This window comes from Tenebrio molitor, chromosome 6 (assembly GCF_963966145.1).
Source record: "Tenebrio molitor chromosome 6, icTenMoli1.1, whole genome shotgun sequence".
NCBI classification, from domain to species: Eukaryota; Metazoa; Arthropoda; class Insecta; order Coleoptera; family Tenebrionidae; genus Tenebrio; species Tenebrio molitor.
In genome coordinates, this window is record NC_091051.1 from 917,089 (window position 1) to 944,523 (window position 27,435).

General features: G+C 42.2%; 7 protein-coding genes across 9 annotated transcripts in view; 2 read left to right on the forward strand and 5 right to left on the reverse strand.

The window, feature by feature from the left end:
* The first annotated feature begins 1,206 nt into the window (after window positions 1–1,206).
* LOC138132561 (uncharacterized) lies at window positions 1,207–2,921 on the forward strand. 2 transcript variants are annotated; one of them, XM_069050114.1, is made up of 4 exons: window positions 1,207–1,326; window positions 1,423–1,592; window positions 1,753–2,229; window positions 2,280–2,921. In XM_069050114.1, the coding sequence occupies exons 3-4, from the start codon at window positions 1,885–1,887 to the stop codon at window positions 2,610–2,612; spliced, it is 678 nt and encodes a 225-aa protein (XP_068906215.1). In that variant the 5' UTR covers window positions 1,207–1,326; window positions 1,423–1,592; window positions 1,753–1,884; the 3' UTR covers window positions 2,613–2,921. The 2 variants fall into 2 exon arrangements, with proteins under 2 accessions (XP_068906215.1, XP_068906214.1); XM_069050113.1 differs by having other exon boundaries at window positions 1,276–1,592.
* Window positions 2,627–4,093, reverse strand: LOC138132562 (membrane-associated progesterone receptor component 1-like). Its single transcript, XM_069050115.1, has 3 exons — window positions 3,737–4,093; window positions 3,535–3,684; window positions 2,627–3,458 (listed from the first exon to the last, which is right to left on the reverse strand). Exons 1-3 carry the CDS (start codon window positions 4,038–4,040, stop codon window positions 3,343–3,345), a joined length of 570 nt encoding a protein of 189 aa, XP_068906216.1. The 5' UTR covers window positions 4,041–4,093; the 3' UTR covers window positions 2,627–3,342.
* A 62-nt stretch (window positions 4,094–4,155) lies between these two features.
* On the reverse strand, window positions 4,156–6,690 carry eIF2Bepsilon (eukaryotic translation initiation factor 2B subunit epsilon). Of its 2 annotated transcripts, XM_069050111.1 has the most exons (10): window positions 6,505–6,689; window positions 6,328–6,452; window positions 6,087–6,278; window positions 5,859–6,036; window positions 5,558–5,802; window positions 5,145–5,506; window positions 4,879–5,091; window positions 4,692–4,810; window positions 4,454–4,618; window positions 4,156–4,401 (listed from the first exon to the last, which is right to left on the reverse strand). In XM_069050111.1, the coding sequence occupies exons 1-10, from the start codon at window positions 6,610–6,612 to the stop codon at window positions 4,201–4,203; spliced, it is 1,908 nt and encodes a 635-aa protein (XP_068906212.1). In that variant the 5' UTR covers window positions 6,613–6,689; the 3' UTR covers window positions 4,156–4,200. The 2 variants fall into 2 exon arrangements, with proteins under 2 accessions (XP_068906212.1, XP_068906213.1); XM_069050112.1 differs by lacking the exon at window positions 4,692–4,810 and having other exon boundaries at window positions 4,262–4,401; window positions 6,505–6,690.
* Window positions 6,691–7,013: 323 nt separating this feature from the next.
* On the reverse strand, window positions 7,014–9,091 carry LOC138132564 (zinc finger protein ZFP2-like). The gene is made up of 5 exons (XM_069050117.1): window positions 8,847–9,091; window positions 8,316–8,796; window positions 8,021–8,205; window positions 7,529–7,970; window positions 7,014–7,473 (listed from the first exon to the last, which is right to left on the reverse strand). The coding sequence occupies exons 1-5, from the start codon at window positions 8,988–8,990 to the stop codon at window positions 7,193–7,195; spliced, it is 1,533 nt and encodes a 510-aa protein (XP_068906218.1). The 5' UTR covers window positions 8,991–9,091; the 3' UTR covers window positions 7,014–7,192.
* Window positions 9,092–9,166: 75 nt separating this feature from the next.
* On the reverse strand, window positions 9,167–13,713 carry LOC138132563 (arylsulfatase B-like). The gene is made up of 5 exons (XM_069050116.1): window positions 13,571–13,713; window positions 13,371–13,520; window positions 12,587–12,746; window positions 11,864–12,090; window positions 9,167–10,807 (listed from the first exon to the last, which is right to left on the reverse strand). Exons 2-5 carry the CDS (start codon window positions 13,464–13,466, stop codon window positions 9,338–9,340), a joined length of 1,953 nt encoding a protein of 650 aa, XP_068906217.1. The 5' UTR covers window positions 13,467–13,520; window positions 13,571–13,713; the 3' UTR covers window positions 9,167–9,337.
* A 2,328-nt stretch (window positions 13,714–16,041) lies between these two features.
* snz (snazarus) lies at window positions 16,042–20,080 on the forward strand. The gene is made up of 12 exons (XM_069050786.1): window positions 16,042–16,202; window positions 16,266–16,491; window positions 16,542–16,717; window positions 16,765–16,899; window positions 16,950–17,122; window positions 17,167–17,600; window positions 17,693–17,936; window positions 17,990–18,276; window positions 18,326–18,760; window positions 18,805–18,938; window positions 18,988–19,546; window positions 19,596–20,080. Exons 2-12 carry the CDS (start codon window positions 16,267–16,269, stop codon window positions 19,641–19,643), a joined length of 2,850 nt encoding a protein of 949 aa, XP_068906887.1. The 5' UTR covers window positions 16,042–16,202; window position 16,266; the 3' UTR covers window positions 19,644–20,080.
* A 1,649-nt stretch (window positions 20,081–21,729) lies between these two features.
* CCKLR-17D3 (Cholecystokinin-like receptor at 17D3) overlaps window positions 21,730–27,435 on the reverse strand; it is a 29,462-nt gene continuing 23,756 nt past the window's right edge. The window contains exons 4-5 of the mRNA XM_069051211.1: window positions 22,975–23,172; window positions 21,730–22,477 (exon numbers count right to left, since the gene is read on the reverse strand). Of these exons, the coding sequence (XP_068907312.1) occupies window positions 21,765–22,477; window positions 22,975–23,172 (911 nt within the window). The 3' untranslated portion in view covers window positions 21,730–21,764. The remainder of the gene's footprint in view (window positions 22,478–22,974; window positions 23,173–27,435) is intronic.

Genomic DNA, 27,435 nt, shown 5'->3' on the forward strand with positions numbered 1-27,435 from the left:
TTAATCCCTGGAAGTTGATTATTTTTCCAACTGTCCAAATTTGTTCTTTTTGTCGTGGATTTCGCTTATTATAAGTCTATACCACTGCATTTGTCTCGTTTTAATAAAAAAAAATATGTACTTAAAACTAGTTAGGATTGAGTCTAATATTGGCGACCTTTAAATTTTCTTTTAATTTCTTATGCGTGACTAACACAATGGAGGCACAAAGAGAAAAAGTTGTTACTACTTGTATAACATTTATTTCAATCGAATTCAAGAGATGAACATTTTTGGCAAAAATCTAAAAACCTTTATGAAACCCGTCGGTTTTTTACTAACTTGTTACATGTACAAACCTTCCCTAATTTGCCAGCTAGAGTTATGATTTTGGTGTTCATCGATTCCTCTTTACAAAACGTTTCTTCTGAATCGATTTATATCAGTCTGACCCTGGCAATGAATTTTTTTGGGCAAACATCCAAGCTCTAGTGAAAGCCAATTTCTTGCTCGAGGCTCGTAAAAATATGGCACCTATGACTACGATTTAGGCACCGTTGGATTCCCCTTTAAAAGAGGTATCTTCCGAACTATGTAGTTCGTATTAATTTAATCTCGACATATAATTTTCTAAGAAATGCAAAACTGTTTTTGGAAGTCTTTATCACCAGAATACTCCTGAAACGGCCATAGATCGACTGAAGTATTTTTTTCTTGAGATTATCTTATCATGTCTTATTTATTTGAAGACTTTCTGTTTGATTTGTTTTATATTTGAAGAAACTGGAGTTTTTCGAATTTTTACGTTGCTTATGAAGGAATTATTATTATTAGTTTTAAAGTAATGAATCTGCCATCATTAGATTCATTTTGTTTTTTGTTCGACACTGTCAGAATCTGAGAATTTTCTCCTGTGTGAACGGATTTCCATAAATGTGACAACTTGTCAAGACGAAACGTCAAGCTAATTTTAAAGATTTTAAGCGATTTTAAGCCTTCAAGTGTCTCGTCGAACAAAAAACGTTGTATTCAACTCGTTCTTGTGTAAATTGGACTTTTTTTTGCACTCGTCGGCCTTTAGTTTATTTAACGAGTTCGTGTGTAAATTGGGTTTTTTTTGGCATGAGTGGAGGCCCGCGACTGCCAAAAAAGGCCCAATTTACACAAGCACGAGTTGAATACAAGGTTTTTTTGTTCGACGGGCTCCTTAGAGGCTCTAAATCGCTTAAAATCTTTCAAATTATAGTTTGACGTTTCGTTTTGACAAGTTGTGACATTTACTCAAAATTTCTCAATTTCTGACAGTGTCGAACAAAAAAACCCAGTTACTGAGTTTTAAATTTTATGGTGAGTCTCGCTTTCAATTTCTGGGTCTTGGTCTTGGTCGTAAATTGAGATAGAGACGAAATTTAACTCATTGAGTGTTTTAATTTAACTTCCAAGGAGCCGAATGGTAGAAAAGTTCATCCGTTTTTTTTTGCAACAATCTTAAAAACCACCGTTGACCAATTTCATTCTGGTTAATGGAAGATAATCCTAGACGAAATTCCTGGGTCACAATCGTGTGCAGATATTCTAGATCTCAGCTCAATCATAGCAGACTTTCTTCTTACGTGAGTATTAATTGTCTGAGGAATGTTTACACATTCAAACAATCCTCCAGTTAATTTTCTCCATAAATAAAACAACATCATCCTCGTAACAAACCTTTAATCTCTTTTTGCATTCTTTGTCGGCGTTAAATCACAGCAGTGGACGCAACAAATGTTGCAGGTTGCTCCCGGTTCGATGTTCGCGGTCCGTGTTCGCCTTAAGTTGGCAACATGTACGCGTGCTCGTCGCCAACATGAAAAACCCCAAGTTCGGGGCCCGGTTCGATAATCCCCCGTGCTGCACTTCGTCATCATGGACGTGAAAGGCCCCGAATGGACCTGCGGCGAGGTCCTCCAGTTAATCGACGAGTACGGCCGTCGTCCCGCATTGTGGGACACCACTTGCGAAGACTACAAGAACAGGTGCAAGAAACACGAGATGTGGCTCGAGCTGGCGGATATCTTCAAATGTGGCAAGCTCGAAGTCGAGCGGAAGATGAAGATCTTGAATTCGCAGTACCGCCGAGAGAGACTGAAGGCGGTTCGGATGAGGAAGGCGGGAATGTCGCATCGTGTCACATGGTACGGATTCAAGGGTTTCGCCTTTTTGAGCAAGCTCGCGAAGAGGGCGAAGAACGGCGCCGAGGCGATCAAAGAAGTACGAGCGGCGGAAAGGCGACGATGGGTGACTGAAAATTTTGTTTGCAGGAGAAGGACGAAGAAGAGAGTGCACCGGCGGAGGTGATGCCGTTTGTGGACGCTCAGGATGACCACACGACGGAGTCGGGGCCGGCTTCGTACGTCAACGACGAGTTTTGTGAAGCAGACTTGAATGGCGAGAACGAGGTGACGCAAAAGGACGGTGGGATGGCAAAAGTGTTGGGGGAGAGGGACGAATGGGCGATTTTCGGCGAACTGGTCGCTCTCGTCTTCAGAAGACTACCAGACGATCGCACCAGGTGTATCGCGAAACACAGGATAAACACCGTTCTGTACGAAGCAGAACTCGCCAGTTACAACTCGGCGAGCTACAATGGTTAAATAAAAATAGCCACTAAAAGAGATATTTCATTTTGGTTTACATATAATAGGCATTAACATGTATAACTTTTCAAAATCTCCTTGCAGTACAAGTATATACATATACACCACTGTTAGCTGGTCGCATCTGAACAAATAAAAACAAGAACTGAACTAACAACAAAGTTTAGCAAACGTCACACATTTCAAGTACCGAGTTGGGGCATAAGTACGGCCCCCGATTACTCTGACTAAGTACTGATGTTAAGACTGATAAAGACTCGCGACGCGTGACGTTTCCTGATAAAACTGAACCCCCTTAAGATATTTTACCTTAAAATTACCCAACACAAAAAAATATATATATGATAATCGTAATTATACGTCGTGTTGCACTGTGATTACAATATTGCAATTTACATCTGGGGGGAAACTATATATGTATCTCCTCGGCGGAGAATTAACAAACTAAATAAAAGAAACAATGGAAGATACTTAAATATTACAAATGCAAATAGTGGAATTTAGAAGTTGTTATCACTTAATTATGAATTTCTAGCGTTACAATAAAAATTTCCCGAAAGCGCACATTCATGATAAGTAACAATTACCGGAAAAATGCAGTACAAATTACACGCTAATATACAAACCATTCTTAAAATATTTTAAAAAAGCCAACAAGATCATATAAAATTAAGGTACTTTTTTTTACACAATTAGAAGAGCACAAAGTCTTTCAGCCTTAACTCGTTTAATCATCTTTACTTTTATCGCCGGCGGCCGAGGGTGTCTCCTCCTCCTCGTCGTCAGAGTAGCTGGTCGCCTGCTCGCCGGGTTTCAGCAGTTTGCCGACCACATCGTATTTTTCTGCAATCAGTCGCGTTTATTTAAATCGACAGCTCTTCGCGTTTATGTAATAGCGCGGTGACCTAGGTGTGGTTACCTTTGAACTGTGCTTCCCATTCTCTGACCGAGTCCATTTCCATGGTATTCAAATCGCTCAGATCGTCGTACTCGTCGGTTTTCGCCGACACGGAGAACGTGGCCAGTCCCCTGGAGGCGTCCCGGCCGCCGAAAGCCGCGTACGGCCCCCCTTAAATAAAAACTCATGACATCATCATGATGGCTACTCTTGTCATCCTTACCAGGTCCATAAAAGTGCTTGCCTCTGGTAACATCGTACACGGTGCCGTTGACGGCCACCAGGACCCTCCCGTCTTCCTGTGTGCCGTCGTACTTTTTCAGTTCTTCAACAGTAAAGTCTCTTTTTTTGAGTTTGGGGAGTGTGGGTTCTGGCGGTCTGGAAATAGGCACGTCCTGGCGACTTTTCACAATTTTATACACTAAAACACCGATCAGACACACTAGGGCAATGTTCAACGGACTTTGCACGATCTCCAGCACTATATTTGTTAGGAAACCGCCGGATTTCGCCTCATTTTCGGCCATGTTGTCTTCTAATAGCTTGACTTGACAATTTCGTGATTTGTTTTGTCGCCGTCATGGTGGCAGCACTGCCGTCAAAACACGACGCGAGTTCAAGGACAGATTAAATTACGCCACAAAAATTACAAAATCTTTATTTTTATGTTTCGACATTAAATCAAGCTCAATCCGATGAAGAAGCTTCCTCCGCCTCCTCCAGCCACTTGATGAAAGGGCTCACTTGAGCGTAAAATCGACATTTATCGTCCAAACTTTTCGCCCATTCTAAAATTACATCCTCCGTGACGTAATCCTTGTCGTAAAACCACTGCAACGCGAACTTCACCCATTTCTCGTTAACGTCCTCGTTAGAGATCGCCACGTCCTGTAATTGATCGCATAATTAGGGTAGAAAAACGATGACCTTGAAGTGTCACCTCTAGGGCTTGCAAGGTGTCCAACATGGCGCCTTCGTTACGTAGGTAGTTCTTCAGGATCGGAGCAAAGTATGAGAGCAAGCGAGCAAAATGAGGCAAAAACTGAGGTCCAGAAGAGAACCTCAACGACATATGCAAAATAGCTTTTATTACGTTGAAATTCACCTAAAAACATTATCAGTTAGGCAGCGACAGCTCGACCCCAGCGCCACCCGGGGAGTTTTTGAAAATAAATTACCTCTTTCACTGTGACGTTATATGCGTAACGCGAAGAGTTTATCTCTAGAATTAGATGTTCGCAGCGTAATTCATCTTCAAAACCTCGTGTCAAGCTGTCTATTACTTCAGTAAAGAACACTAGAAGACGGTCGCGTTAGTGGAGTTGAAAGCACACGTGAAGACATTTCGTAGAGTGCACTACTTACGCTTAGTATCGTCAGGAGGAGGAGATTGAGTGTGTGACAACTCTTCGTCTTCGCTGTCCGTGAACGCATCATCGTCGGATTCTTCTTGTTCTTGACTGTCGTCGATGCGTAACCTTGAAAATTTTCTCGTTAAAATCGTGGCTACATCGTCGTCATCGTCCCCTTCAAGTTTCAACCTGAACGCTTTTTTACCGAGCTTGTCTTTATCGTCGCCTTGGGAAAAAATAATCGAAAACATGTCAGTTTTTAGTCGTTCACAAACTTACAATCTTCCGGTTCCGTTGCTTGGACAAGGCTATTTTCGATAAATCCCTCCTTCTCAACGACCACTCCCTTACCAATTATACTACCTAGAGTGATTTTACTTTTCGATTTAATTTGGCAGTTAGGTCCTACTATACTGTGAGTGATAACAACGTTATCGTCAATTGACGTGTTGGCAAATACGAAACTCTCAGTAATTTGTACGTTTTCACCTATCTTAACATTATCCCCTATAATACTATTCGCAATTTTCTTTTGGTCCTTTATCGAAACACCCTCCCCCGTTACGACTCCCTTCTTTAAAATGTGATTTTTCGTGGTTGGAGGTTGCAAAGGGTAAATCCATTTACATTGCAATTCTCGACTGTAAAATGTTTAATGAAAACTTTTCAAAATCCGTCGACGTGAGTATCACCTTATTGACTGGTACATCCGCCAACTGGTGGTGGCACTGCCGTAATTGTTACCTTTCACGATGTGACAATAAACAGTGCTGCCAAGAATTTCTTCGTTTATCAATAAACCCCTAACAAAATCGTCTTTCGTTTGAAAATCAAAATTATCTGAGAAAAGAGGCAAAACCGACGGCGAACAAATAGCGATGTGAGTGTCCTTGAGATTGTGCCGTAACGAAACGCACGAATTATCCAAAAAAATTTCCTGAAAATTACGCAATCGTCTCAAAAACCTCCGTAAAAAGCGCGAGCGAGACTCACTAAAGGAAATTCAATTTTTCTCTCTCTAGACTGACCCAATTTTCTGTGGAACAAAACCCGCCTGTTATTGTTGACCGCGACGACGACTTCCTCGGTGGGATCGCGACCCATCTGACCTATTCCCGCCTCTTGAAACACTAACGTCATGGCAGCCCCCTTATCCTTATTTGTAACCTCACTTAAATAAATCAAATTATTTTTTTTTTTAACTTCTGGTTACGCAATTACTTGTGTTTTTTGATAACTGGCAACAACTTGATATTTGATACAGTCCCTGGTTCTAACAAAACAAAATTTCCACGAAGAATACCCTTCCTGTCTAGATCTCTGAGACAATCTCCAAATGAATGGCAACTTTCTGACACTATAATAGTGACCTTCATGGTGAGATTCCAAAAAGATCCATCCTTGATGCTTTGACTGGAATAATAAGGTGTCATTGAGGTCAACGCAAGGTAAAGTGGTCTACTTTATGTGGGCTCTTATGGCATCAACATGGGAACAGCAAAACAAGAAGGTTTCTTCTATTCCACCTAAAGAGAGGAATTCGAGCGTGTAATCAATCAGGGGTTTGTTAACCAAGGGCAAGAGAGACTGAAAGGTGTGACAAGTTACAATATTGCATCATCCTTTATTTATAACGCACCAGAGGAATGTCCGACGAAATCGGTAAAAATTCGTCGCCGAACGTGTCGGCAATCACCACTGCTTGCACGACGTCGTCCTTCAAAACTTCTTTACTTTTCATTGACATTTTTAATTTGAAAATGTTGTATTTTTTTGAGGTTACAATTTTATGTCACAGTGACAGTACTGAGTTGAGTTGATCAAGAATTCAAGATAGCTTCCGCGCGTCCGCTAGGTGGCGCCCATTTGATTTAATTTAAGTAATTATATTTCCTTCAAATTAGTAAATACCCATTGTACCTGTGCATTGTACAACTGATAATCCAAAAACTTAATTGTTTTTGTCAAATCATTCTCTAACTGTCATACATTTCATTTTTTATCACGACGATCATAATAATGTTGGCCAACCTGCGCAAATTCAAATGACAAGTGTCCATTACTTATTTGAGATTTCGGTGGGATTTACCTGTAAATATTTTACGATAAGTCTAAACGCTTTGTTTGAAATAAAAAAACTTGTAATTGTACTGATGGATTATTATTTATTTTACATCTGGATGTCACAATTGCGTACAATAAAAAATTGGAATCATGCACAGACGTTACGCTTTCAGTAACTGTCCCATCTTCTCTGGATCTCATTCTGCGGATGTACAAGTTTCCGTCGAAAATTCGCCCCTTTGCGACTTCTGCTAAAACCAAATTCAAGTCGTAGTACTGACATCAACAAACACCTCGTGAATCCTTCTGTGGGCCGCCAACTGCCCCGACTGCGTGTAACTATTGCCGCAAACCCCACAAACGTAGGGTCTTTCCCCCGTGTGTATCCTCATGTGACACTTCAACGTCCTCAAATCGCCAAAAGCTTTATTACAAACTGAACAGAACTGGTCCTTTACGCCCAAATGAGTACGTTTATGCGCGGCCAAATTGCTCGACGTGTGATACCGCTTTGAACACAAATTACAACTGTACGGTTTTTCACCTGGAATCCAACATTCATAACAAAACAAAAAATGTATGTAAAAACAAGCAAAAACCTGTGTGCGACCTCATGTGAATCTGCAAGTCGGCAGCTCTTCCAGTGCGCTTGCCGCAAATAGCGCACTGGAATTTTTTCTCTCCTGTGTGTGTTCTTATGTGAGCCACGAGCGCGCATTTACTGATGAACGCTTTGGTGCAAGAGTCGCACTTGTAAGGTCGCTCTTGCGTGTGCGTCCTCCTGTGAATGGTCAAATATGAAGAAGTGGCGAACGCGGCTTTGCACATGGTACAAGCGTAGGGTTTCTCTCCGGTGTGCACCCTTTTATGCGCCGTGAGAACAAAAGAATGGGCAAATTTCTTGCCGCATACGTTACATTCGTATTTTCTCTCTCCCGTGTGGATCTTATTGTGAGCGATCAGTCCGTGAGGGTCTGAGAAGCGTTTCCCGCATTTGTTACACACGACGGGTTTTTCACCGGTGTGGGTCCTCATATGAACCTTGAGTCATTGAAAATGAAGATTCGGCTGAGCAACAAAAAAATACTCACGTTCAGTTGTCCCGGCTCGTAGAATCTCTTACCGCAAGTGATACATAAATGTTTTCTTTCGCCTCCGTGCGTTCGCATGTGTTTTGTCAGGCTTGAGGTTAAAGAAAATGATTTATCACACTTTGTGCAAGAAAAAGGCTTGTAATTGGAGTGGGTGCGGACGTGGCACTTGAACTGGGTCATTACTGTAATAGAACGCGACTTAAAATAATATATAACATCATTTTCAACTCATGTTATGTTTACATAAAGTTATGTTTTATGTTTACATGAAAAATGAGGTTATGTTGCTTACGGGTGAATTCTTTTCCGCAAACTTCACATTTCAGGTTTAATTTCTTCCCGTGTTTAATTAAGTGAGTTCTCAACGCCCCTTCTAGCTTGAAAGTTCGATTACATTCGTCGCATTTTAGCGGTACATCCGTCATTGCGTCATTGGGGTCGATTTGCGGGGAATTATCGCAATTTTCAATTTTATCACCATTTCCATTATGCTCGCCCAAATCTGGTTCTTTGATGTTGACTGTGACAATTTTACCATTGTCGCGAGTAAGCAACGCGTCAGATAATTCATTTTTCAATTCGATTATCGTGGAAATATTGTCGCCCAACACGGTCACGGTCTTGTACTCGCCGTAAATTTCCGGGGTCGAATATAAAGCCCTTCTGAGTTGTGCATCTGACTTTTGGCATTGCTCCTTAAATGTGACAAATAAGTTTAGAGTGAAGATGCAGTCATTGCAGATGAATCCTGGCAAGCCGTCGTCTCTCCTAACCTACAAATAAGATGTTGATGATGATCACCGTACCTAATTGAGAGGCTTACGCTAATTTCGGTCAAGTTTAAAAGGATCAGGTCCAGAGAGTTTTCAAAGAGAGAACACAGATCTTCTTTGTTTTTTTCCGCCAAACAAGTACGGCAAATCCTGCTGCATTCCGTTATGTACTTGATTCCGCCACTTTCCGACATTGTTTTATTCAAAAAAATCGACTAGAAGGGTTTGTTTTCAATAATAAGACCCATTACGGGGGCGTAACCGGAATCGTTTGACAGCTGTCAAAATACTGACGTTTGTGACCTACAAAAATGACATTCGGAAAAAATTTGTGACCTACAAAAATGACATTCGGAAAAAAACTCCCAAATTATTTAAAAATAGTTTATTGACAACAACACACTTAAAATAGAATAAATTATGTACATTAACTTAATTGCTAAAGTCAGTTTGAAGACATTTCTATGAGAAACATCCGAAACTGGCTTACATCACAACAGAAACAAATCCGGCTTTTGCTACAAAAGCTGGCTCGTTTCGCTCATTCTACGGTCCTGAAGGCGTTCCTAATACTGTCTCTAGCCTGCAGCTCTCGATCTTCGAAGATCTGCGCTTTGGGCGCCATCTTGGCGGTGCACTGATCCATCGGTTCGTCGAAGAACGACTTGCCGGCCTTCTTCTTCAAGGCGGAAGTTTTCACCGATAGGGTCACCAGGACGACGATGACAACCACGAAAGCGACGCACGCGGCTGAGATGAGACCGATGGCCAGGGGCGACAGCGTGTTGTGGAAGATCTTCCGTTTGATGACGTCCTCGCAGTCCTGCCAGTTGGTCCAGGTGTTGTTCCACTTGGCGGGATCCGCGTTGGGGTCTCTCGGCACGTTCCTTATAGGCAAGGCTGTCTGCTTGTACCGCGTCAAAGCCCGTTCCATGTTCATCACGATCATGGGTCTCTCGGCGGCTAGGTTGATGCGCTCGCAAGGGTCCGCTTTCAAATCGAACAAACAGGGAGACTCGACGGGGTTGCAGATTTTCGACTCGTGGACGTTGTCGAAGTCAATCGGGGGACAATCGATCTTGGCGGAGCCCCGGAGGGACTTGATGATTTCGGGGTCGAGAAGCTTTCGCGTGAAGTTATCCGAAATGCCTTTCTCGTTCTTCTCTTTGATCTGTTCGTACGTTATGACGCCGGCTAGAGCGGACGCGGCCTGAGAGGACAGTACCGACTTGTCATCGTAGAAATATTCCTTTTTCTTGCCCGAGGAACCGTACCAAGCGTCGGCTTTGCCTTTTGAGACCGACCCGTACAGGTACTTCCAGTTGCCTTGACGTAGAGCTCCGTAGTCGTAGACGTCGTCGATGTTGTACAACAGTTCGGTTCTTGGACTGTCGACTCCTTCGGAGATGGACTGCCACATGTCGACGCCGTCCATCTTGGGAAGCTCGGTCTTGTTGAGACCCGCTGCCGAGTAGAAAGTCGGCAACCAGTCGGAAATGTGCATTAGGGCGTTGGAGACGCGCTGGGGCTTCTTGATGAGAGGACTCCAGACGGCCGAGACACCCCTGACGGCACCTTCCCAAGGCGAGTTCTTCATCCCTCGGAACGGATAATTGGAGCCGGTGTTGGCGTGTACCCCCACGGTCTGCGCCCCGTTGTCTGACATGAACAGGATGATGGAGTTTTCCAGCATGTGCTTGTCGCGGAGCGCGGTGATCACGCTGCCCACGCTCTTGTCCAGCATTGAAACCATTGCCGCGTAAATTCTCCTCTCGGGGTCCGCGATGTGCGCGAATTTGGCGATTTCTTCATCTGGTGCCTGCAGCGGGTCCTCCGAGTTTCCGGTGTGGGGCGCCAAGTGGGCCAAGTACATGAACATGGGATCGTCGACGTTATGCTCGCGGATAAGACGCACGGCTTCTTCGGTGAAAAGAGTCGTCGAGTATTTGCCTTTGGCACTCCAGTCGACTGTCATGTTACGTCGCATGTCGTAACCGTACTCAGACGTGTACTGCAATTAAGAGGGACACATACAGAGGTTGACCGCTGGGAAAAACGAAAAATGGGACGCGTTCCGTGAAAGTCCGACTGGGAAATACCGACCCCCGCTGTCTTTATTTCTTTCGGGACATAACCGGTCGTCACGACCGCAAACTGATTTAGTGGCGATGATCATTGGTTTTTTCGGCCTTCGTCTAGAAACACTGATTTTTCATTCGTCTAAATCGTCTGGAAACTAGCATTTTCCTGCCCAGGCAAGAAAATCTACACAGGAATTTTTAATGAAAGATTTTAGGTTGGCAGCACAAAATGTCACTGTCATGCGGAATTTTTGTACAATTTTTTAAGTGTAAAATATTGATGTGGGGAAAATTTGTGTCCTTTATTGCAAGCTGTACATTGTGTACCTATAGCAGTAGGGGCCGAGGGGGGTATCAAGCGATGGGTTAGGACTATAATCCAATTTTTACCCTTTTGCGATGACGTCATTATCTAGTAACTTTACGTATGTTTGAGCCACGATCAGAAACAAATTTGAATTGATCATAAATAACTATAAATGTGTCAAATTTGTTGACAATTGCTTCGAGAGGTTATGTTTGTAATCAATGTAATGAGTGAAAGAAATTAAAAATTGTCAAATTGACAGGAGTATAAAATAACCTCAAAGTGACCATCAATAAATAAACGTGACTTTTTTTTTTGTTTTTTTCTGTTTCTGTCGTTTCAATAAAGAGAAAGCGAGGAAGGAAATCGTGACGTCACCCCAAAAGGGTAAAAATTGGACTATAGGAGTAACAGAAACGGCGACGACGCTTTTGAATATTTGAGGAATTGGTTGATTTTTATCGTGACAGTCGCTTCTTGAATCCTTTATGTTGCCAATGGAAGAAAAATAAATTCCCTCTCTGGTAATTTTTTAACAAAAATGATTATCTTTCGCTTTAAATAAATTGTCGGCCGAAAAAATGTTGTGTATTACACGGCTAGAAAATGTTTTGCAAGTGCTCGCACTTGCAAAATGGCATTTTCTAGCCTTGTGATACAAATAACTATAATAACCTACCGTGGCGTGAACCGTGTGCTGATAATAGTCTTGGAGCCCTTGCCAGTAGCCGAAATGCGAGTCGAAGCCTCTGTACGTGGGCGTGTACTCCTTTCTGAAAAATCCCAAGTGCCACTTGCCTATCGCGTGAGTGGTGTAGCCGTTTCTCTTCAGGTGTTGCGGGAGGAGAGTCTCATTCAGTGGTAATCCCCACGGTTCAGGTTCAAGAATAACGAGATGTTGCATTCCTGGTCGGGACAAAGCAAGAGAATTAACAACCGTGAAAATCTTTGGCCGGGACCGAAAAAAAATCAATTTGTGATCTTTTCGGATGGAACACGGAATATTTCCAACCGCAACCTTGGTCTGTTCGGTTTCCGGTTTTTTCGACAATTAACAGATCATCCGGACAATTCGCTAATTAAGTAATCTTGCTGCGACAGATTGTCCTCCCGGAATTGCAACCAATAAAGATCGACTCAATCGATAACGGTTTTGTAGATGTTCCGATATTAATAGAAAATGATAAAGCAGTTTAATCTCTTAATTACGAGCACTACTTAATCGCTCAAGGATATTTTTTTCTTCGGATCGATTGTGTTCAAATTTTGCGGTGCCTTTGTCGAGGCGAGCTCCAGAAATCGAATTTCGCGTTACATAATCGCGATTAACCCCAACGGTTCCGGAAACCTTGATATTGGCCGGAGCGGTTCCAGTCTTCACCTTAAACTTGAGACGACTTACCCAGATGGATGGGGTACTTCCCGGTGAGGAAGGCCGACCTGGAGGGCGTGCACAGCGCTTGGGTGTAGTGGCTGTTGAGGATGACGCCGTTGTAGGCGAGGGCGTCGATGTTGGGCGTCGGGATCTCGTCGCTGCCGTGGAAGCCGACGTCGTTGAAACCCTGCGAAATCCATCACTTCCAATTAAGAACAATCGGATTCTTGAAAGAGCGAACCTTGAGTTTATTTTTTTCACATTTTACCAATTCGAAACTGTAATTTGCATATCTGTCGAGATGGTGACGCCCGAGGGCTCTCATGAATTTATTAATGTACGCATGCAAAGCGGCCAGAGCTGGTAAGACACCGATGATTGGTGTGGGCTTTTCCACGACCTTCACAACGGATCTGGTTTAAATGCAGTGAAAAATAGATAATAGAGCACCGACGGTTCGTTGACTCTTATTTTGGAACATGTCGGAATATGTAGATTTGAATGTCAATGATTAATCCTGAAGCTGTACACGGCTATGGTACTTTCAAGGTTACAAAATGAACTTGTTCTATTCAGAGAGAATGCAAAGATATGAAAAAATAATGCATTGTTGAGCGAAATGACTAATTCGAGTCCGGTGCAGTAATTAGATGGGGCGCGACAGCCCTGGACTTTCTTACTAATCTGCAGATTTTTATTTGACCTTCTGTCGAATCCGCTCCACCAGATGCAAATTGCGACGACGTTTTTTCCACAAATGCCAATAAATCAAAGCACGCTGATCGATTGGTGACGGTAAAAAATCACTTACCATGTCGTCGGCGACGATCACGATGATGTTGGGCTTCTTGGAGGCGAGGGAGGCGGCGAGCACAGCACCCAAAACCATCAACTTTCCGAACCACATCTTCACTGACTGTTTCCACCCCTTGGTAGGTGTTGAGCGTCGAGCTTTCGGAATCTGTTTAAATGGTTAATGTTGCGGAAAAATTGTTTTATACTTACGCGTACCTCAGCGAGAGTGGGGTGTGTTTCAAAATCACAATCACTTGTTTCTCCTATCTACGTCATTGGAATCGCCGGAGAATAGAAAATCGGTTAACCAGAAACGCGCGGTATGGTTTCCTCCGGATTATGTTTTATTCGGCGCTGTCGGAAAATTTCTGCCGATCCGGGAAACTGTTTCACCTTTCCTCGTAACAATAATCTACGACGCATTTTGATAATTTCGGACGAGTACTCTCGAAGAAATCTCTTTCCAATGACGTCAACACTTATGTGCAACTCCTTTCGTAACAGAAATTAGTGCTGGCTACTCTCGTGCGTGCTTGTTTCCTTTGCGGATTTTTATCTTACCGAGATCGGTCTCCAATATGTTATTACCATTATGTAATTGATGGTAATTGTCGGCAGTAAGTCAGCTATTGTTAAGCGGTTACCGCAAGCAGGAGCGCGTTAGTTAAAACGAAAATAAACAGTGTGGTCGTCATATTTTGATTAATTTTTTTTTTCGCAATTCAACAGTGAATAATTGGATTGTCAGTCGGGACAACTTCCATCACAGTTTGAACCGGACTTTTTAAGGACCATTTTTTACCATATCTGAAACCGAGATCTCTTTTCCCCTCGATAAATTCGGTACTCATTGGTCGAGTGCCCCGAGCACAGTTTTGATTTATTAGTTTCCGGACGTTTATCCTTGAGATCCCGCAACTGGTAGGAAAAGTAATTCGAGAAGAAAAATCGACAAGATTCGGTACTCGAAGAATTTTTGAGTGTCAAAAGTACGAACTGTATTTCTAATAATATAGAAATTTACACATGAAAAAAATTGCCAGATTACATAATCTGAATTTCATTATGATCAGTGATGTGATGTCTTTAAAGGTTAATGCTTACAGAATACATAAAACTGAACATTATAAGTGTGATATTGAGATTATTTATAAAAATTCATTTTTGACAGCCGTGCAATATCTCGTTTTTCTGCATTATTCAAACAAACTACATTGCGTTTAATTTCAAAATCCTCATTTCTAACGTGTACTATTTTTGATTGAATTGCTGTTCGATAATAAACATTGTTGTATTGTTGTGTTACAAAAATAATAATTCTGGTAACCAACAAAAAAGCGATCTCTTTTATGCTTTAATTTTTTCTTCGTATTTGTATAATGTGAATTTTAATAGATAATGTATCCATTTTTTACAGCTAACAATAAAGCAAAACCAGTTTCCATTTATGAGTAATTTTTTATAAAAATATTTAAATAAATTAATTGACATTACAGTATCGCTGAGAAAATTTATCGTCTGTAAAAGATTAATTCGCGAATTAACTTCCTTGCCACTAATTGTGTGAATTTTTTCAGAATTTGTAAATTAATTGATTGTTCAAAATTCAGTAAAATTACAGTAGTTCCTGGACAAACAAGACTGATTGACTTCATTGTTTACTTAAGTATTTCTTTTTTGTATGGAATGTCGATACGGTAAGCCGATATGTCTAACACATTATCAAGATTATCTTGTGATAAATGTTATTCATCTCAAAAAATGGGCTTTCCCGCTTTACTTCTGGAGTTCTGGAAAAGCGGAATAGTAAAGAACTTGCGGTAAACCAACTTTTTATATGAGTCATTTTAATAGACTAATCTTAAAATAACAACAAAATAAATATTTGAGCGAGTATTTACTATGACATAGGTGAGGTTTGACCGTTTAAGTAGACGCAAAATTTCCAGTAGGTATCTGATCAGTGATCACTTCCGAACAAATTTTTAAGCAATAAATGTATGAAGAACAAATCTTGTTAAAATTTAATTCTTGCCAATTTTCTGACAACCGGTATGTTTAATTCTGTTGTTTGGTGTATAATTTACTTATTTACGTAATCCCATTTAGAGACAATAAAAATGTAAAAACATTGTGTTGCATAAAATGGGAATTGTGTAAATAAATTCGAGTTTGAGAAAAAAGGTAGTCTTGGTACGTCAAAAGAGTTAAGACGAGATCAAAACCTTGAGACTTTTGTCATCATCTCGATGACATTAAATTTGAACTAAACTGCACATTGTTTATTATTTGTTAAATTATTCACTTTGCAACGAAATTTGCTGAAATGTGGGGCTGTGTATTACATTGTTCTCCAATTAGATTTGTAAAAGAAGAGCACCGCTGTGCATATTCTCCTTAGATGACACATGTGGAAAAAGAACCTAATTTTCTGTAGTGAAAATGTCTCTCAGAACGCTAAATTTGGATTTCTGTTTAATGGTATTAGTGAAAGTTTCAGCGTGAATGTATATCTGAACAATTTGTTGTATAATGAGCTTTATTATTGCAAATTTACTCAACCACTTGAGGTTCGCCATCAACAACACATCCTTCGTTTAGTTCAGGCGAGTTGATTTTGTAAGTAGGCAACAAACACGACACGGGTAGACGAAAAGAAGTGACAGTTATGTAACCAGCATTACTAGCGTTAGGGTTCAAAATCCCCTAAAAACTGTCATCACAGAACGTCAATCGAATGACATTTAAACATCAGCTGATTTGATTTTTGAAAAAACACTTTTAAAACATTATTGTGGATGATGGCGTTATCACTACTCGATAACTTATAATGATTCAGAAGTGATACGTAAGTTGCTTCGAGCACTTGTCGATTGAGGTTATGTGTTGCGACCATCGACGCGTTTTCTAGGATGTACGTTTATGTCACGGGAATCGCAGTTGCATGTCTTGGTCTGTCGCTACTCTATTCAACATGTCTGTCCTATCTTCTCTTCGTTCTTTTGACGATCGGTCTAGTGTTGTCGAGCGTTGCCGTTGTCGTTTGGGTCCATATCAAGCTGTCTTCGCGTCATGTGGCCACCGTCGGGGCAGAACACACCCTGAAGGATATAGAAAATTTCAGGATATCACTGATGGTGAGTCGTCTTGTCCGCAACACAACAAGTGTCAGCTTTTTGTTGTTTAGCGCGAGTATGAGGCAAGCATCTCGGTGAAAACTCCTCAAGCTCATTTCTCTCAGATTTTCGGCCGCACAGTTGACAGTTTGCTCCAACAGTTGTTGGATTTTATCGTCCGCGATTACATCTCGGTTTATTTGAAGGAATATGCGTACAATTGGGAGGCGCTGGGTGAAAATATCAGGTGGGTTTAGCGGCGTCAGCGGGGGTCGATAATTATCGAGATTTTAGGGAGGACCTGTGGGGGGCCATCGATATCTTGCACGAGCGGTTCTCCAGAGTCGATCATGCCAAACTGATAGCGTGCGACATCGTGTCCAAGGTCACCAGTCACTTTGAGAAGATCCGCGAGGCCAAGACTGTAGTGTTAGTATAAGTTTATTAAACGAATTTCTCGTTTGAATTAGTTGCTTCAGAGCCGACACTGATCGTCCTCCCATGTTCGCGCTCTCGCCCCACGTCATGTCTTCAGAGAAAGAAATGAAATACATCAGATCTGCCAGTGAATTGTTCATCATGTTTTTGTTGCCGCGAAGCTACTCGCTCTCTCCTTCCAAATATTTTCTCAGAGAAATCCTGGCTTGCAAAGGTAAAAAATTTCGAAAAGTTTACGACACTTTAATGTCCGATTAGTTTTTAAACCGTTCGTCGACATCGTCACCGACCCCGACTTCTTCAATCTCCACGTGATCTATTACATCGAAGCGCAAAAAATCGCCGCCAACGTTCACGTCAAAGCCTTCGAGTACGCCAAGAGTTTCGACGACATTCTGAAGATTATCTCGAAAACTGACGACATCGACGCCTTGAAATCGATCCGGTACAGCCTGGTGACCAAGCTGATGCAGGCCACCACTCTTCAGAACTTGAATCGATCCAAAGGCGTCGACTTGGACAACGAGAAGAGCGTCATGGCGTCGGCCGGGGTAAACAAATCGGACATAAACGCCGCGAAGAAGTTGCGCAAGTACATCAACCAGCTGACGGTGGCGAAGAAGGAGTGCGAGAAAAGATTGGCGAGCTTTGGTTGGGAGCTCGGCTACCAGTTCGCCGACGACTTCAAAAAGGTGGGTCACGTGATTGTGCGGACCAATCAGATGTCGCATGTCGGGTCACGTGATTTGTACGGACTAATCAGATTTCGTATGTTTTTTGACAGACTTTGCCGCTGTCGTCGATCTTGGAGCACGTCCTGGGTCGGAAGTATCTGTCCCAGTTTTTGGAGACGCTCGCCAGTCAGGACTTGGTGCGGTACTGGACAGCGGTGGAGGAGTTGCGCAACGCCCACCGCAAAAACTGGCACCAGTTGGGCGCCGAAATTTTTTACACTTTTATAAGAAATCCCACTTCCGAGATAAAAGTCGACAAAAACACGCGCAAAAGGATGGAGGCGTTTTTATTGGGTTCGTTTGTTTGTTCGTTTGGGAACAATTGAAATTTTCCTTGTCTCGAACAGGTGATAAGGGACCAGAAGTATTTTACGAAGTGCAATGTCAAGTTGTACAAACTCTAGAAGATAAGTATTATCAGTCGTTTTTGATGAGCGACTACTACAAAGAAATGGTCTCCGCGATGGAGAAAGAAGACGACATATCCGACATCGATCGTTCCTTCGAGGACCGTCAGCTCTCCGGGGATTCCCTCTCGAGCGTCGACAGCACCAATCTGAACGTGGGGGACCACTCTAACTATGCCAAACAAAAGCTGGACCAACTCGAGGAGAGACTCCACAACAAATCTCAAGTAGATACGCGTGACAGACGTAAATGAAACAACTGAAGTTGATTTTTAGGCGTTGCAAGCGTTGCGATTGTCTCTGCGCCCGGAATCCAAAGTCCTCAGCAAGTTGGAGAAGGAGGTGGAGTGGTTGCAAGGCGAGAGGAGACAACTGGAGGCCCATCTCACTCGAACGGAAGTGTGGGGGGAGAATTTGGGCAAGTGGAGGACTGTAGTCCAATCGGCGGAGGTTCCGGACGAGCGCGAACCCCTCCAGTTCGTCTTGGTGGTCCACATGGCGGAAGAAGCCGAGGGGGAGGAGAGCATCAGTACGGGGTGGGTGGTGTGCCGCAGTCTGACCCAATTCCAGGAGTTGCACAGGAAGTTGAGACCGTTGTGTTCAGAAATTCGCGCTCTGGAGTTGCCCTCGAATACTTTCAAGTTTCTCTTTGGGAAGACCGACAAAGGCTCGCTCGAGAAGGCGAAACAACAGATCCAAAAATATTTAGATGTGAGTGTTGCGATTGAATGTTTGCGTTTGATTGTCTTTTGTAGTTTATATTGAACGACGACAAGCTCAACCAGAGCGAGGCCGTCTACTCATTCCTGAGTCCGAGTTCGGACCATTTGAAACATTCCACTCCTAGTCCGAAGAAGTCGAGGTTTTCCTTTTCGACGCTCTTCAAAAGGTAAGAATTGTTCGTACAAGAACAAAGAGATTGTTATAATTGCGAGTAGCGGGAGCGAGCAGAGCAGGGACAGCGCTTCCATGTTGAAAGAGAGCGAAGAGGAGGACATATCTCAGTGCTTGGACGCCCCCGCCGCCACCGACACCGTCGACTTCGTCAAGCTCAACGGCCACCACGGCAAATTCTACGACGACTCCAAAGACACCATCGCCGAGCCCTCGTACGCCCTCCTCAGCGAGCTGTTCGACATGAGGGGAGTGTTCAAGTACCTCCGCAAGACCCTGATCGGCTTCGTCCAGGTGACGTACGGCCGCAACATCAACCGCCAGATCCACGAGACCATCTCCTGGTGGTTCTCGGAGCAGATGCTCCACTACTACATCACGCTGGTCTTGAAGAATTTCTGGCCCGGAGGCAGTCTGGCCAGTCCCAATCCGGTGCGCACCGTCGACGAGAAGATCCGGACGGCGAGGGAGGCGCAGGAGCTGTTCGTTAACAACGTCCCCGAGTTGTTGACCACTTTGGTGGGGACGACCGCGGCGAAGAACGGCGCCAAGAAGGTGTTCGACGCGTTCCAGGAGAAGAACATGAACAAGCAGTTGCTCTACGTGAGTTTTGTCGCAGGGGTGGAGCGGGCGTCTGATCTGGTTGTTTCAGGAGATGTTTGAGATTCTGATGGACGCGGCGTTTCCGGAAATCAGTTAACCAACTAACAACACATCATTTTGTAACACAGATAAGAATATTTTTTGAATGCTTTATGGGGAGTATCATCACGAAACTGTGACTTACTTAATCATCCTTGACTGGATTTTGAGAAGTTTTTTTTGTTTAAAAAAGTAAGTTTCAATACCGTCAAAAGGCACTAGATGAAATATGTAAATAAATGTGACGACTATGTACAGGAAATCCGTTGTAAATGTGGCTTAAGTGGTCTGAAATGTCTTAAGTATATCGATCGTTGTATTAAGTTGCCAAAGCTTCTGTATTTTCTTTTTTATTTTTGTATTTGACTAAGCAGTATTAATTTATTATGAATTTATCATTACCAAAGAAATTTATTTGTTTTCGGTACCAACTTTTTTCAAAACGTATTATCCTTAGTATGTACTTATATGTAAATATAAAAACTACACAAAACCGCTGGCGTTTTACAAGAAAAAAGTTAAATAAAAACAAAATCAATGACACCTCATGTGCGCCTTGACCGCGTGCAACGACGAAAATCCATTTCCGCACACTTCGCATTCGAAGGTCAAGGCCTCGACGATGTCGTGCTTGAACTTGCTTTCAAGGACAAGTTTTGTTTGAAACCCTCACCTCACCTGTAGGGCTTCTTGATGGTGTGTCTTTGACGATGCGTCTTCATAGTGTGCAGTCCTGAAAACCCCATTTTACAAAATTCGTAAACGTAAGTTTTAGGTGTGCCATTTTGACGTGTTTCTTCAGATCAGAAACAGATATGAGTCGTCCTTGAAACACATCAGTCAAAATGAAAAATCACGAATTTTTTATTTTGTACCGATATGTTCGCGCTTTCGGTGCACGTTCAGGCCGCGTCGATTCTTGAAGGTAATTTTGCATTCTTCACACTCGAAGGCTTTGGCATGGTTAGTGTAAGTTTTGCCGCATTAGTCGCACACTTGGGGGCAGCTGCGGTGGTTTTTCACGTGGTTGGCAAAGTTGCCGGCCGTGATTTGTTTGTTGCCAATGGGACATTCTTTGCGATGATGGTTGTGATGACGGTATTTGCGTCTGTCCGTGAATGTTTTCGAACAAATTTCACACGAGAAAGTTACCAAGAAAGCGTTTTTGAGTTCCTTTTGACCATTAATCATCGAGAGGTCAACACTTTGTCGTATTAACTCTTTTCGAATGCCTTTTTACCGAGTTTATCCAACTCATTACCAGGATTGTTTGTAACTTAATTAGAAATTGAGCGTTGATCTGGATAGAGATTTGTAACGAAATTTTATTTCGCATTTGCAAGTTCCGGGTGACGTGACAAGTGAGTCTTGTTCTTGTACGATTTAATGTTACATTTACTACATAGGTTACACAATTATTCACCATTGAAATGGTGTTGAACAAACATTTTCACCACACGCAACGTCCGTTTTCAATTCATTTCCTTCTTGTTTGACGCTGTTTGCTAAGAAACTAATCGTCAACTTTTCTTCAGCTCTTTCATTAATTTGTTGGATTCTGCACTTCAGGCACATCGTCAAGAATTCATCATTACAACCTAAACTTAAAAAATAAAAATATTACCATTCTGTTAGGACTGCTTTGTGGAAATTAGTGTCTCTTGCGGTATTATTTTAATAAAGAAGACGTTACAGGGGATTGAAACAAACATAACCTACAAATGCTGTTTTCTCCATTTTCGTGCAGAATCCGATTCAAAACGGCTTAATTTTAGTGAAAAATAGCGTCAATTGTGTTAAAATTACTTATTTAGAGGTTGGGCGAAAATAGTAGGTAATAAATTCTATAAAATCAAACATAACCTCACTAATTCAAACTTAGTAGAAGTATAAATTTAGAGTTACAAGGTGTTCTAGGTTTAAATTGAGGGAAAATTTGCTCTGAAGGGAAATTCTAATTTGAATATGTAACTTTTGTGGAAATATAATGATTAATGAATCGATAATCGACAGAATTCTAGGTTATGTTAGTGGGATAATTTTGAATTTTAAATGTTCCATCTCTGAAGTCACGAAAAGAAAAAACGCACGTTTGCTCAAAAGAAAATGCTTTGTGGAAAAATAAAACTCTGGTTTTATGTAATACGATTTTTATTTACTTTAATGATTATCACACCGATTATTTGATAAATTCCGTATGCTCGGAGCATCGGTTCGTCCACTTAGTTTCCATGTTGATTTCGCTGCCGTTAACTCCAAAATTCCGACCTTTCTTCAGACACTTGAACAGACTGAGGAAAGATTTTCTGAATCCGCAATTCATGAAACAATAAGTGATGGGATTGCAGCAACTGGAGCAGTACGCCAACAACTGAAAGAACGTGATAGTCTTATAACCTAGACTGTTGTAAATAACGGAAGGGTCGAACAGGGCGATGGTGTTGATAACGTAGAGGGGCGTCCAACAGATGAAGAACTCCAAAACCACCGCGAAGAGCATTTTTATGACGCGTTTCTTGTTGAGGAGGCTGCGTTCGGCGTTGGTGCGTCTCAACCCCGTCGCCACCTGCTTCTGCGAGCCGTTGATAGGACTGGCCGAGTCTTGCGACCAATTGTGGCGCAGCTGCCTCCAGTTGGGGTTGCTGCGCGACTTGCTGCTCCATCGGTTGGTGGTGGTGGAGCCGTGGAGGTTGATGTAGACTTCGACGGCGCCGTTCGCGTGATCTCGCAAGGCCCGTTCAGTTCTCATGCCTCGACAGAGGGTGCGGGTGATGAGCGAGTAGGTCACCCCCAGGACCAGCAGAGGGATGACCAAGAGGACGACGTCGAGGAAGAGATTGTAGGCTTTTTCGTAGTCGAGCGAGGGCCAGTCCTCGCGACATTTGTAATTTCCTGCAACATTAAATCCGAGGAGGCCATTAAAGTTGGGCGGGATTAAAACGTTTTTTTCGTTTGGTTTTTTCTGGTTAAATCATACTTAAAAGGCTCTTAATCAGGGTGAGGGAAAGCGGGTTGATAATAGGATTTAACCATGAAGTTTCGGAGTTGCAATACGATCACGATATTTCACCATTAGGGGGTGATAGCAGCAGAAAAAATCGGTTAAACTTTCTCTTTATCCAGTGAATTATTTAAAATTTCGTTCGGTTAGGTCCACGAGGGGTGGAAAGATGGTGGCGAAGTTGCGGGTTTGTTCTGAAGTTCAATTGGCTGGAAAGAAGCCGGTTCCATATTGATTTATTATTTAGCCCCATCAAGTGGCAAAATTTATCGTTGTTTGTTGTTCTTGCCGACTATTAGAGCAATTATTCGCTTGCAAGTCTTAAGTGGACCCGCAAACAAACCCCTAAATCTCCTCCCGCAGGTCTCGCCGAAGCAATCGCTCTCACCTTGCTTGGTGGGCTTGAGCTGGCTCAACACCGCTATGGGGGCCATGCAGATCAAACTCCCGATCCATATCCCCACGATCATCTTGTAAGCGTGTCTCAAAGTCTGCCACCTCAAGGACCTCAACGGATGACAAATGGCGTAATATCTCTCCACGGAGATGGCCACCAGGGTCCAAACGCCCACGCTGACGGAACACGCTGAAACAACCAAACTTGAGCAATCCAATTACCGCATTTTTAGATAGAGGCGAAAACTCGTCCCCATTTTAACACTATCTCGTTTTACGGCTCTTTAAAATTAAACTGTAATAACTTGCAGACCGCTTCGGGTGGTGACGAAGCGTCTCAGGTGAGGACGCCGACCTGGGGACACATTAGTCTAGAGAGAGGCAAGAAGACGGTCAATATTCGGGACAAAAACTGAGACAAGAGAATTTCCTCCGTTGTTCTAAACGCGAATAAAATTTAACGGGCCTCTCGCCCGGGCGTTATTGTCGTTAATGGGGCGACGTCGCAGCGTTTCAGGTTAAGTAACAGGAAACGCTATCAAACTCTACACCGAAAGAAACTCCGAGTAAATTGACACCGAGAAGTGAACACATTTTTTGCGCTTAATTAAAGGAGTTTGATCGACGAGTTTCCAGTAACCCGGCGCCTCCGCCATTATACATCGATCAAAAGTTGTCCTAACTGCGGTTTCCGTCGCTCTGTCACGTTTTTATTCGAAACTCTCAGAACTCCTGGTGCGATCTCCGAAACAGATAGTTTTGTGAAGTGGAATGATTAATAAGAAACTTGGTGATTTTTATTTCCCCGACGGGTGTCGATAGTTGTGCAGGTCCTTTCGACTCTCCGACAAAAGCTTTAATTAACATTCGATCCCTTTCTTGGAGTCCTGAGACGCCCCCAATCACGATTAAATGCCCGCCATAATGGCCGTCTCGCCGGTATCATCCCTATCAGCGCCAATTATTATTGATGGCCCTTGTTAAGGGCGAAAGTTTGTTGTGCCAGTTGAAGTTGTGTCGTGTAATGTCGTTATCGATTGAATCGTTGTTGAGGAGCTCTTTTCCGACACTTAATTAGTCACGTATGGCGACACCCCATCATAAATTCGTCGGATGTGACAAGATAATGTATCGCGGGCCCTTGAAAAAAACCTAATCCAAACGGTGACACCGAAGTGGAAAGTTTTTTTTTCGAGCGGTGACCACAATAAAATGCTCGCAGGGCGATGCTTCATCTTCCGTTCCAGACAGACAACAATTTTGCACGCGGGGTTAACATTCTGTTGAATTAGCTTGAAACTCGCACCGTCTTTCAGAAATTCTAATGGAGCGTCATTTACAAAGCGGAGACTAAACGTTTCAGGAGGGAAGCGGCGATACACCAGAACATGTAAATTATTACGAGAAGGGGATGATCGATGGTGACGTTTCTGGGCTCGTTACACGAGAAAGACTCCGATAAAAATGTACACACACGAATTTTTTTCCGGTCTCTTCTTTGTTGATTCAAGAGAGTAATCTGGGTTAGAAAAAGTTGATAGGGGATTTGGTGTTTGCGCTTTCAATCTGGATTTATGCAAATTGCAAGTTTAAAGTGCTTGTTTTACGCTTGAAGCTGCACCACGTGAATTGTGTCAACCTGGGCGATTGAACAAAAAGTGAGCGCAGATTCCTACTGCTTAAGACAACACCCTCAGGTCTGGCCAAATGGGGTCGCATAAATTTCCATCCGATTTACCCCACTAATAAAAGACCGGCGGGACGAGAGAAGAGACGGACAAAGAGTCGTCAGATGCGATTTCAAAAATTGTATCAAAGTCCAAAGCTGATTACCGCCCACAAATCAGCGCCAACGCAAGAACGGATCGAGCACAGCGGGGCAAACGAGACGACCCAGCAAGAAATCCACACCCCAGTCAACTCCCGCTGCTCATTAGGAGTAAATACCTTTCCAAAAAACAATAACTTCCACTTACAGTTTTCGTTGACAGCTCACGATGTTCGCGTGAGCTGCACCTTGCATTCCTCTTGCGCCAGACATAACTCACGTCTGCAACGTCCAATTTGTTTTGAAGAAGACACGCTCGCAACCCCGACTGAATAAATCCAGAATTAAAATTGGGTGCGTTCGTACCCCTGATTTGCACCAGAGAACCGACTGATTGATATTTTAATTCGTTTCGTCACGGCTCCACAATTCCATTTGGATTTGTCGGGAAGAATCGCTGGAATCAATCATTCAGGGGACAATCCTAATTATGCGACGGTCTGATTTCCTCGAGGAGTTGAACCCGCGTCAAGCGCTTGACGTCTGCCAGACGAGGAAAAATAACCGTATCGATGGAAGAAACTATATTAAGGAGCAATTTCCGCCCTGACAGATATCATCGGATGGGCTTAAACGCGGCGAAGATGTGTAGGGACGCGTCACTGGCACGCCTTCAAGAAGACACGCTTGATTTATGGCATAACGGAGCGTGGAAATGATCAATTCGCCAAAGCGAGACAGTCAATCATAAAAAGCTTGCCGAGCGCCGCCAGCAATCAAATACAAAGCTCGAATAAGAGGGGGAGTGAGGAGATGCGCCAGCGCCACCTAGTAACCGGTAGCTCAACTCTTCAAGCCAAATGACGGGAAATTGAAGCATGTGGTACAAAATTGATACAAATTGTTGTTCGTTTCTTTACAATTTTAATTCTTCTGTTCTTGTCCAATGTCCAAAAAATATTGAAGAAATAATACCAGTTTTTTCAATTTTTTTTCTACATTTTGTTTAGAATAACTGAAAAAAATTTGCAAAATTTGATTAGTGATCACAACATTCTTTCAAAAATTATTTCTAATTCATGAAAATTTCTCTTTTTACATGATACGTCCATTGACAGACTGTGAAGAATTTTCTATGCTTTACCATTTACTATGTACTGTCGCGAGCAAAAAAAAACTGGTCATTAAAATCATCCTTTGACACAATGGAAAATGCTCCATTTTAAAATGGTCGTAAATATCATAACCTATCATCATATTATATGACATTAATTATCATTTTTTTCTCATTTCTTTGACACTTTGTTGACACGGGCAGAATCAGGCAGCGAAATTTTTTAATTTGTGACAATCTAACCAAATTTTGAAATGACATTGACGACCAGAATTTTTTGCTCGCGACAGTACTATTCCGGACACAGAATCTTGGCCACAACTGACATTTAACTGACAAATATGTGTGAACTGGCCTTTATTGAATATAACCTAACTTTTGACTCGATAATGCCATTTCCCTGCTTTTTGATGTCACAATAAAAACTTCAAAGTGATTTTTAATAATTGTCATTTATTAATGACACTAATGATTGGTTTACATCATTTTTTTAGAAATGTCAAAAAATGTTGGCCAAGATTCCGTGTCCGGAATAGTACAGAAAGGTTGTAACTACCATATCGTACCTTTTGAGTGAAATAATAAAATAAGAATAAAAAAAACACGATGAACTACGACCAAAACGACGGTCAACAGTTTTCTTTCATAACCCTACTTTTTTCTGTCGCTTGCAGACACACTAAAAACAAAAGTTGGCGACGTTGTCGGTTGTTTTTTCGAGGTAGAATGCAATGTTGGTGGGTTTTTGATTTTGAAACAGATTATACCTTTAAAATCAGTGAAAATGAAAATATAACTGCTTCATAATGAAATGACATAACATGAATATGAATTAACCTCAAACTACGTGTATGCACCTGATGTTTCTGCGAAAAGCCTTACGTTTGTTGTCACGTTTAATCTTTTCCGAAGAAAGTCGATTGTCAACATTAACGATATACAATATTCGTAATTGTTTTATGAATAATACATATTCATGTGTTTTTGTCGATATTGAAATCATATTTTTTAATTTGCATCAATGAATAATGTTGCTGATGCAAAAAAAAGTGTTTTTTTTATCAAGTGGAATTCTGGGTATATTCAAAAGTGTTGTCACGTAAAAAATAGAAATAGAAAATATCTGCAAGTAAATATACAATTCTAATATTTATTTGAATCGTGTCCAGTATATCCTGTTTTCATTTTTGACAAGTGACAATGATACTTTAGTTGGGGAGCCATCTCGTGGAGGGTACCGCAGCTCAGAGATGCGTTGGTAGAGGGCGCCAGTGTCTACCGCTCACTTGGAGGCACTCCGTGTCTGACGCGACATGCGTGAAAGCAGCTGTGCGGGACATTGATAAAACTGTATAAAACAAATCGGAATCGCTGTTCTCTTTTTTTCGGTGAGAGTTATTGTGATTACCAACATAGAGAAGCGTTGTAAACTGACTAATACATTTTGTGAAGGCGCTTTAAGCGCTCGAACAAATTTACCAGATCCCGTCCACATATCTTTTTTCCGGGCCATAGAAAACCGATAAATGAGAGATTCGTGAATCGGATTCGGGTTACTCTTTCAATTTCTG

Coding starts and splice junctions, on each gene's coding strand:
- LOC138132561 (XM_069050114.1), top strand. CDS start 1,885: ATGGACGTGAAAGGCCCCGAATGGACCTGCGGCGAGGTCCTCCAGTTA. Junction 2,230..2,279: donor GCGCCGAGGCGATCAAAGAA/GTACGAGCGGCG, acceptor TTTTGTTTGCAG/GAGAAGGACGAAGAAGAGAG.
- LOC138132562 (XM_069050115.1), bottom strand. CDS start 4,040: ATGGCCGAAAATGAGGCGAAATCCGGCGGTTTCCTAACAAATATAGTG. Junction 3,685..3,736: donor CAAGCACTTTTATGGACCTG/GTAAGGATGACA, acceptor TTTTTATTTAAG/GGGGGCCGTACGCGGCTTTC. Junction 3,459..3,534: donor ATGGGAAGCACAGTTCAAAG/GTAACCACACCT, acceptor GACTGATTGCAG/AAAAATACGATGTGGTCGGC.
- eIF2Bepsilon (XM_069050111.1), bottom strand. CDS start 6,612: ATGTCAATGAAAAGTAAAGAAGTTTTGAAGGACGACGTCGTGCAAGCA. Junction 5,803..5,858: donor GAAAAATTGAATTTCCTTTA/GTGAGTCTCGCT, acceptor CGTAATTTTCAG/GAAATTTTTTTGGATAATTC. Junction 4,619..4,691: donor ATAACGTCACAGTGAAAGAG/GTAATTTATTTT, acceptor TAATGTTTTTAG/GTGAATTTCAACGTAATAAA.
- LOC138132564 (XM_069050117.1), bottom strand. CDS start 8,990: ATGTCGGAAAGTGGCGGAATCAAGTACATAACGGAATGCAGCAGGATT. Junction 8,797..8,846: donor TAAACTTGACCGAAATTAGC/GTAAGCCTCTCA, acceptor TCTTATTTGTAG/GTTAGGAGAGACGACGGCTT. Junction 7,474..7,528: donor TCACATGAGGTCGCACACAG/GTTTTTGCTTGT, acceptor GTTGGATTCCAG/GTGAAAAACCGTACAGTTGT.
- LOC138132563 (XM_069050116.1), bottom strand. CDS start 13,466: ATGTGGTTCGGAAAGTTGATGGTTTTGGGTGCTGTGCTCGCCGCCTCC. Junction 12,747..13,370: donor TGATCGTCGCCGACGACATG/GTAAGTGATTTT, acceptor TGGATTTCGCAG/GGTTTCAACGACGTCGGCTT. Junction 12,091..12,586: donor GAAGTACCCCATCCATCTGG/GTAAGTCGTCTC, acceptor TGTCCCGACCAG/GAATGCAACATCTCGTTATT.
- snz (XM_069050786.1), top strand. CDS start 16,267: ATGTACGTTTATGTCACGGGAATCGCAGTTGCATGTCTTGGTCTGTCG. Junction 16,900..16,949: donor CGCGAGGCCAAGACTGTAGT/GTTAGTATAAGT, acceptor TAGTTGCTTCAG/AGCCGACACTGATCGTCCTC. Junction 17,123..17,166: donor AGAAATCCTGGCTTGCAAAG/GTAAAAAATTTC, acceptor ATGTCCGATTAG/TTTTTAAACCGTTCGTCGAC.